Source organism: Erithacus rubecula (assembly GCF_903797595.1).
Source record: "Erithacus rubecula genome assembly, chromosome: 6".
Lineage (NCBI taxonomy): Eukaryota > Metazoa > Chordata > Aves > Passeriformes > Muscicapidae > Erithacus > Erithacus rubecula.
Genome location: NC_136688.1, coordinates 48,885,497 through 48,895,036, shown reverse-complemented (window position 1 = coordinate 48,895,036; position 9,540 = coordinate 48,885,497). Strand labels below are relative to the sequence as shown.

The 9,540-nt window shown below is 48.5% G+C and overlaps 1 protein-coding gene across 1 annotated transcript; it reads right to left on the bottom strand.

Annotated features, from left to right (window-relative positions):
• Positions 1 to 417: 417 nt before the first annotated feature.
• On the bottom strand, positions 418 to 8,750 carry LOC306803167 (extracellular tyrosine-protein kinase PKDCC-like). The gene is made up of 7 exons (XM_079308201.1): positions 8,224 to 8,750; positions 8,012 to 8,134; positions 5,631 to 5,902; positions 4,436 to 4,515; positions 4,238 to 4,342; positions 2,626 to 2,802; positions 418 to 1,281 (listed from the first exon to the last, which is right to left on the bottom strand). The coding sequence occupies exons 1-7, from the start codon at positions 8,740 to 8,742 to the stop codon at positions 1,178 to 1,180; spliced, it is 1,380 nt and encodes a 459-aa protein (XP_079164327.1). The 5' UTR covers positions 8,743 to 8,750; the 3' UTR covers positions 418 to 1,177.
• Positions 8,751 to 9,540: the final 790 nt, after the last annotated feature.

The window sequence follows — 9,540 nt, the reverse complement described above, 5'->3', positions numbered from 1 at the left end:
GGGACCTTCCCTAAGGAGGCATGAGGTCAGTGGTGATTTAGGCTTTCCTAACAGTGCTACAGAAGAGATGCTGGGTGGTCGCTGCTTCCAGGCACATTACACTGTCACCTCTTACAGCCTGAAATTATACTAACACCAGCTATTTTTCAGAGGCCATATCTCCAATTTTAGCAAAAGCCATTTGCAGGAGGCTCTTGGGATCACACTGTCTCCTCTAGGCTCAGGAGCCTGCAAGTACAACCAGTGTCCTTCAAGACCTAAGTGTCCACGGGGGCTCAGGAACATTCATACACTGCTTGGAGCACTCACAGGTTGGCCAGTGCTAGGTGAGCTGAAGGTAGGAAACACTGGCACTTCTTCATTTTGTTACAGTAAAGACTTAGGCAATTAAAGAAAGAAAAACTTCACACCACGCTTAGAATAAACAGTCATTCTTTATTATACAAAGTCACACCTTACATATAAATAATTTGAATGTCTTGCTCTTTCATGGAAAGTAACAGAGAAAAACCTTCAAGGTTGATACATGGGAGCTGGTATTAGAAATCACATAGGATCAACCCCAAATCCTGCATGCAAACACGCAGATATTTGGATCCATTGTTGACCTGTACACCACTTCTCTCCCCTGCACTGGAAGGAACTGAATCAGGACCCTCCTTGGAGGACCACCCCCATCATCAACCTCTGGTTATGGATCCCAACCCTGCAATCTTGGCCTCATCACTGAAATCCAGTCTTCTACATTTGCAATAGTAAGAAAACCCAGTTTGTAGCTGCAGAAAGAGCCATTACCTTCTCCAAAGTGCATTATCTGTAGGTTTCTGGAGGTGACTGAAATAACTAAGCCTGCCCAAGCTGAATCCCTTGCAGCTATTTCTATTTCTTGGCTGACAAGCTGGCCAAAGCAGCAAAGGTAAGTATTGCACAGTCTAGCAAACTTGACTAAAACTGAGACCATTTATGTGGAACAGCAGTGTGGGAACAGAAGAGAAGCTAGCAGAGCAGCAATGAGAAATCTGAGCTTTGATCAAGGAGACAGCAACATTTGACTCTATCTGAGCTGGCAGGAAGATCCCATTCCAAAGCAAAATAAAATATGTCATTCTTTCCAGCAGATGAAATTCTCCCCAGCAGTTTGTTCCTCCCAGGATCATTTTATGTGATCTCATTGTCTTTAAAGTCTTTCCCTGGAGGGAGCTGAACGTTTAATATAGACTACAGCGTTAGCATCCGGTATTAAATCAGTCCAGCTACTCTGAAATGAGGCGAGTGGGCGTCCTGGAAAGGAAATAAAAATGCAAGTTTAATAGAGGAGAGAGGCTCACCTTGACCCATGCTATTTATATTGCAAGAGGCACAGGAACACACTGCTTGCTCAATGGAGGGTCACTCTGCCCTGCCACAGATGTGTTTTACACTCCCAGTAAATTCCAGATACTCAGAGTGTGCACAAGGAATGCATCATCAACCCCAGAGGCTTTTATGTCTTGCTTTGCTTTACCAAGCAGCCCTAGGAGAGAACCAGCACATTCCCACAGCTCTCACTAATCCAGCTGGCAAACTCAGGCACTTGGCATTTCAGCCACACAGTTCTGCAATCTTTGGCTGCAAGGATGAGCCATGAAACTGCAAGGAAGAAAAATGTCAGGAAGGGAAACACTGAAGACCTTGGGCATGGTGCAGGATGTCAGGGAACTGCACCCCAGCAAGGCACTGCAGAAAGGGTCTCTGTCCCCCGTGCTTCTCCTGCATCCCCACTGTGGTTTCCAGCAGGATTCCTTCCAGGCAGGCACTACACACAGCAATAGCAGCTGCCCTGTGAGGAAGCCAGATGTGCTGTGAGAGGCACAACTCTCACAACCCATTGCTGGTGTGAAACTTGGTGGCTCAAAGAGATTTATGTTCCATCCGTGTAAGTGCTCTTATGTAACTAGTTCACCACATGCCAATTGTACACATGCCCACAGAAAAACTGCATTTTTGGTAGTTTGGGATTTTTTTTTAAATATCATGTGAGCTGACAAAACATGATTCTTCAGCACCATTGTGAGTGAAAACACTCATTTACCTCATTTAGTGTTTTACTTCAAGAAACAATTTAGCCCACGCTTGAAGTGTCAGCTAAATGAGATAATTTAAAATAATTCTGAAAACATGCTAACTGTAAGAGGCTATAATCAGAGCTAATTACAGGGACATTCTGGAAATCCCTTGGCTTGGGGCTTTAGTTTTGATAAAGGGGATAGCAACTTCTAAGCTATGATTTTTTTAATTATAACAATAGTAACCACCTTCTTTTACACAGCTTCTTTCATCTCTAAAAACCCCACAGCTTTGCAAACTATACATACCACAGGGATTGTTTAGCCTAACACCAAAGTGAATCCATCTCTGCAAGAAATGAGTGTTTAAAAATACCTGGCAGTCCTGGGCAAAATTTGTAGAGGAAAAAAGGTGCAGAGAGAGAACATAATTGCCCTTGTATCTCCTTAAACACTCAGGGGATTTCTGGATACCCACAGTAGCAGCCATCTGAGCTTGAGAATAAGGAATGTGCTGTAGACTCAAGGCACTGTGCAGGAAAGCAGCAGCACCACGTGGCAGCATCCTGCCCAAACTCACCTGTCCACGTCCTGTGCTGGGTGACAATAAAGCTCTGACACTGCAGCTGGGAGTTACAAATGGCAGCAGCTTCCTCAGCACTGTGGATGGACAGCAGGCAGCCCAGGTGGCTGTAGGAAGGCCAGCACTTGTAGTCTTCTCCTTCCACTGTTCGGAAACCCTTCAGGGGGATGTAGTCTGGGGACAGAAAGAGGTGTCTAGGGAAACACTCCAGGTGTGCTTTCAGAGACTGGTTAGCTACACAATCAGTGAAACTCTTAAATTAATTGCAAGAGTGACAGACTGAACTGGCCTGCCAAGGTGGAGTGGGGTGGAGCTGCAAAGTGAAAATAAACCCAAATCTTGCCCTTTGGTTCCACAGTGGAGCACAGGACAGCAATTCCCTCACAGACCTAGGAGAGGGTCAAGGGTGCCACCACAGAGGTGGGTAAGAGGAGGAGGCTGCTGTGCAAAGCCACAGGCTCTCCACGTTTTCCCTGGAGAAGCCAACCTCAAAAAGCCTCTCCTACACCCCAGCCTCAACAGCAGAAGCTCCTCACAGATCCAGCACCAAGCTACATGGGGCACAGACTGACCCACTCATGATGGTGCCACCCACAGAAACAGGAGACTGAGGAACTCCAGTGGGGGAAAGGGAGGCCAGATCCTTCATCTGACAAGGAGACCTGACAAAAGACCTGACAAGCCTGAGCAGGTGCTGTTCAGGCTATTGTTCACTGACTGCTGAGAGTCTCTCCTCACCTTCCCACACCTCTAGGATGGAGATCATTTTGGCACAGCGCGAAGCCAACTGACAGGTGTTGTTGGAAAGTACCAGTAATTCCTGTTAAAGCTGTTGGTCCCTCCATGCAAATGACCAGATGTCTTTGTTCAGAACAGTGCAAATTACAGTTCTTTCACATGTAAAGAGATTTCCTTCTGCAACCCACCACCTTATGTGAATGCTCAGGAAAATGCAAGCCAAGTAACTGCTGGAGTTTTGAAACTTCCTTTTGTTGATCCTCATCTCTACCACTGGTGGTGAGTGAAATTCCTTTTCAGAGGAATGCACCTCATGAAGTCACATTTATCCATCCACAGGTCCAACAGAATGATCTTCAGAGAAAAGGAACTTAGAGAGCACCAAGGTGCCCTGCCAAACTCATCTCGGTGCTGTCACCTCCCCACTCTGTTTCCATAATAACCTGTGCTCAGCAGACAGAAGCCACACAGTGAAATGGGAAGTCTGAATATCAGCCCAGAAAACAGACCTGTTGGTCCAAATGATAAGGGTAAGGATATCCCAAGACAGGAGCCACTCAGTTTGCCATCCCAAATCATTCCCTTGAAACACTCATGTTCATTATGAGAAGAGTATTTAGTAGCAGTGCAAACACAGTCTGTGTAGACTGTCTGCACTGCTTTTAGTTTGCAAAGCAATATAATCATGAATACCTCCCATAGAAAAACAAACAAATAAACAACAAAAGCCTGCTCAAAAAACAAGACACTTTTGGTGTTTTTTCTAGTGACTATAGACTGCCTAAATGTATAGGAGATTGGAATTTGACCAATTACCAAGTGCCTCACTCCTTCAGTAATTACTTCACTTGGAGCATTCCAAATCAACTACCTTTTAAAAGAAGAGGTCTTTTCTGTAGATAGAGCCCAGACTTGTACAGATGTAAAACCTTTTCAAAAGCTCTCAGGGTTTCATTTATTCCATATCGTAAATCACCTACATTTAAGGAAAAGGATGACAAAGTAAGCAATTCCATGAAACACCATTTTGAAACTTCTAATAAAAAAGTTTATGAATGTTAGCTGATACCTGTTGCATTCAGAATATCACTCAAAAGGGGCCGCAAAGCTGGTGGTGCAGAGTGTGGCAAAAGATAGGTGAAAAAGTACCTGCAAAAAATCCCACAGGCTGATTAGAATACAGTGCCTTAATTTCCCTGGTGATTAAGATGTCTACATTTTCCCGTGACTTGATTATCCATATGCAACTAGTAAGTCTGCTTTGGTTATAAAGTTATGTTTGAGCACATCTTGGTGTCTCAGATGGTTCCTTGTGAGTTGGGCTGAAAGCCTGGTCCTTGCTGCATGAAATCTACCTTGCAAAGCTTCATGTAATAAAGCCTCCCCTTATTCCCCTGGGCCATTTTTGTATACTAAGCAATGTATTTCCCATTTAAAAAAAAAAAAAAAAAAAGACCTGTATAAAAGAAGACTCATACAAGACCTCTCTTTCCCTGAAAAGGTTTGACCTTCTTATTGCCCCTGGAAAGTCAGGATGACTCATCTCCTGACCCTTCCACAAAATTCCTGTTCAAGGCAACAAGTGCACAAGAGACAAGTGCAACTGCAAGGCTGCAATAATCTATGCAGGGATTTGCCCTTTAGCACTGAATCCTGGAAATCCAGGCTCCCTTCCTAAGTCCTTCTGTGTAAATATCCAAGCTGCCAAAGCTTCCTTCCAGGATATGACCTGCCAAGCATCAGTGGTGACCAGAAGTCCCTGCATTTTCAGCCTACATGAAGTGCTTCAGCAGCCTCAGACCCTTGCCTGTTCCCTGCTCCATTGCTCTTCCATAGGAGCCCAGAGGGAGACTTGGAGATGAAGGGAAGCACTGGCCAGCCTGTTCCCAACAATGGGGACTCAAAGCTGGTGGGGTTTTGCAGGTACCCTCACTGCCACTGCTTTCAGCAAGCACAGCCCATGGATGTCAAGCACCAAGGCTTGTTTGGCAAACAGCAAATTTACAGGTGCAAGCTCTGGGACAAATTTTTAGAGGCCGTTGGGGAAGGGAGCAGCAGAAGAAAGATGCCTTCATTCTCACCAGACAACAACTCCATTATTTTCCCGCCTTATAAGGAAAATAACTTGCTTCAAAGTGATCCTTAACTACCCTTTGACAGAGGTGAGGGGAATCACTGCCTGGAAGAAGAACAAGGTGCTAGAGGCTACATGGCAGGGTGGGAGCTCAACCACCCCAGACCTTCCCCCACGTGGCTGGACATACCGATATGCATTGAACAGATTCTTCTTTTCATTTATTCCTTCACATTTCCCAGCCACGGAACATTTGAGAGGGAAACTTTTGGTAGGGAAGTCGAGTGTGCAGTCATTATCTTCCTTGCAAGACAGCTCCTCAGTGCTGGCATCATCCATGTCTGTCACTTTTAGGTTTCCATCCACCATAACAAACTGCCTTGGCTGGAAATCCAAGAGGACTATTGAACCCAGGGGTGAATGTGCCAAGTAAAACAGCAGTTTCACAAGACTCAGGCAAATCTGAGAAAGAGAAGATGAATATGCATGGAAAAAAACAGATGAAAAACAGCTATTAAATTGGAAGTAGAACAAAGGGGAGGGCATTCAATTAAATTAAAAGGGAAAAAAAGCATATAGAACTTAAAAGGTAATTATATGTATGCTACAAAATTTATTATCAACATTGCCACAGGATTTGACTGGTAAGTAGTTTAGCAACATTTTTTAAAAATGTGTGTACACAAAAAGAGACATTTGCAGTTAGAAGAACTAGAGGAGAAAGCTGTGAGGAAAACAATAGCAGCCTTCATGTTTCAGGAGCTATATTGATTTGCTAGCTGAAATGAGAAGGGTTTTTCCCAGTCTGGCACAAAATTAATAGATTCCCCTCCCTTCCCCCATGCTGCTCAATACAGACTGCGGCTCCATGGTCATTAATACCAGATTCATGCCTTGCTGCATCACTCAGCAGTATGAATTTGGGCACACAATCATGCTTCTGAAGAATTACTCAAGGCTTGCAATGTATTTATTGCCAGCTTTTCTGCTTTTATGACAACTTTCTGGCAGCAGGGAAAGGCCAGGCAATACCTGACTCGGCAGAAAGCTTGGTAAATTATTTTAAACAAACTAGAGCTAGAGGAGTGCATTTATACTGCACCAGCAGTTTGCTTGAGTAGCTTTCTGCAGCAGTTCTCATTCAGTTTCAGAGCCCTGGCACCAGACAGAGTGTATCCTCAGCTAGGTGTGCCAGGCAGCCCCACGTCACCCTCGCCACTGCCGATAGCAATCTGTGCAGGCGTGAGGGATTTTTCCCTTGGAACAGCTCGAACAATCCCTGGTATCTGATGTGGCTCATCACAGGGGAATCCCATATGTTTAGACACCCTAATTAGGAAACAGGACTAGACAGTGCCAGTGTAAATTCTGAATTAGTGTCTTCTGCAGTCAAGAGATTATTAAGATCTCTAACGCCACCATACCAAACTTTACCAGCAGCTAATCCAGCATCATGGGTTTCTTACAGGAGACTTTGGCACGTTTAAGAAGATGAGGTGCTAGGAAAGCTATGTAGAAGCCAGTATGAAATTGAAGAAAGTAAAACTCCCCAAGCCAAGAGGAGTGACAGTGGAAGCTTTGATGCTATTTTAACTTGTTTAGTGAAGCAATCATAAGAATCCCAGCTTCGTGTCCCACAGATGAGCAGGCGGTTGCCACACGCCCCCTCTAGCTCAGATGGCAAGGCTCCCCTTCAACATTAAGGACCACATGCAGACAGGGATTTTATTTTAGGACTTCTGCTGTGATTTTATTTTGCCCAAAGCATTTCTTCCTGACACTAAGATACCCTTGTTTTTTCACATTATGCTTTTTTTTTCCTTCTGGCACTCAAACAAGTAGTATTGAACCACCAACTGAGCCTTTGAGGCAAACTGTAGAACAAGCTATAACCAAAGTAAGTGTCCTGCCACAAGTCACTTCTATTCCTGGGGAGCATATGGGTCCCTACGCAGGATGCCTAGGGGATGAGGCAGATCTCACCAGAAGGGCTGCAATCCTAGCACCTACAGCAGAAGGAAAGAAGTTTAGTAGTGATTTTACTACAGTAATTCCTAAAGGGCCAAAATCAGAAACACCAGACAAGCACATGGTGAGCTTGTGCCTGGAACAGGTAACACACAGCAAACCACAGACTCGGAGCATGGTGAGATGGTTTTCCCAAGTCACGCTCAGGTTGCTGAGGGGCACCTTGACCAAAGCCCTTCTGCATTTATATATATGCGTATGTATATATAGGCAATATAGAGGCAAAACTCATGTTATCGTGTAATCGAAGGTATTCATCACCGCACTAGCACCGAGTACGATTTTGTGGCTATCTCCTCCCAGATGAAGTTCTTTTAACACCGCTCTATGTAGAAAGAAACTCACCGGGAGACACCAAGCTAGGGCTGTGTTAATGTGATTTTAAAGGAATGAAAGGGAAACGATTTACAGACACTTTGCGGGATCAAACGGTGTCGGCAGAAGAATCCCGTTTGCCCCAGCGGTCACCACCGGCTCTTTGCCGGTTTGCCCAGTTTGTGGTCTAAAACCGACCGATAAAACTCCTTTGCTTTGTTTTCTTACCTTAAATCTCTCCTCCCAGGGGGTCTGCAGGAGCTGAATCATCTCCAGCGGGGATCCCAGCTCCAGCATGGCTGTGACCCGCGGCTCAGCATCTCCGCTGTTGTCATAGCATTGCCCGTGCAGCTGCGGGAGAGCAGAAGTCGCGGTCGGGGCGATGGGGTCGGCACCGGCAGCAATCCCCCCGCAGCTCCCCAGCCCCTCGCCCGCCGTACCTTGACGATGCCGGGGTGCTGCAGGCGCTGCAGCAGCGTCACCTCCTTGAGCAGCTTGTAGGCGGCCAGGCGGCGGCAGCCGGCCGGGGCCCCGTAGCGCTGCACGCAGCGCCGCACCTCGCGGCCCGCGCCGTGCACCGACTTGAGCGCCACGCTGCCGCCGCCCGCCAGCGCCGCCCGCCACACCACCTTGGTGAAGCCCCAGCCCAGCACGCCGACAGCCGTGGCCCGGCTCAGGTCGCCGCAGCCCAGCCCTCCCGCGGCCGCCGCCTCCCCGCCGCCCGCCGCCGCCTCCAGCCGCCGCAGGTCGCGCCGCCTCTGCCGCAGCTCCTCCCGCAAGCCCGGCGGCAGCAGGAGCGGCGGCGAGGAGCCGGGCTGCGCCTCACCGGCAGCACCGGCAGCACCATCACCAGCCGCACCGCGGCCGGGCGGCAGCGCCAGCAGCGCCAGCAGCGCCAGCGCCGGCAGCGCCAGCAGCGCCAGCGCCGCGCTCAGCCGCGCCCGCCCCGGCGCAGCCATAGGGAGCGGCACCGTCCCGCCGCGCTGCCGCTCTGCCGCCGCGCTCCGCCGCGCCGGGGAGCCCAGCGCCGCCGAGGGGCGTGTCGGGCTCCCCGCGCCCACACCCGCCCGCACGGCCCGGCCCGCACCGCCCAGGCGGCGGAGGCAGCCCCGGTGCTTCTGGAGGAGGCGGCCCGGGGTGGGAAGCGGAGCTGCACATCCCCGCAGGCACCCGCCCACCCTCCGACGCGGCTGCTACAGCAGAACACGAGGGTTTCACGGGCGTCAATTTCAGCCCTGCTGGAGGGTACCGCAGATTGCAGCCGAGGGATGTACAACGGGTTAAAATCAGCGGGAACCCGGGATATCACGTTTCCTTGCCGCTTAAAACTCTCAGGTTAGGTTTCTAAGAAGAACAAACACTGGCAGTTTCTCTTATTAGAAGGATAAACCAGGGGGAAAAAGATCAAACCAAACCCGTCCTCCAGCAAAACCAGCCAATGCAGGCAGAGAACACACATTTATCGCTGATTTGTGAGCAGATCAGATCGGTCGGTGTGGTGGCACAGCTCAGGGTGCCTTGTGTGGCACACGTGTAGCTGCGCGGGGCAGGAAAGCCTTTCCGACGCGGGTGTGAGAAGCAGGGCAGGTGCCGAGGCTCTGTCACTGGGTTTAGACACGGCTCTGCACCGGGCTCTGCTGGGCAGAAAGTCAGACAGGTTAGCTTAGAGCAAAGGCAGATGCAGTTTGTCTGCTTCTAATCTAGGCAATATGCAGTTAACTCTCCTCACTGAGCAGCCTGAAACACCAGCCAAATGG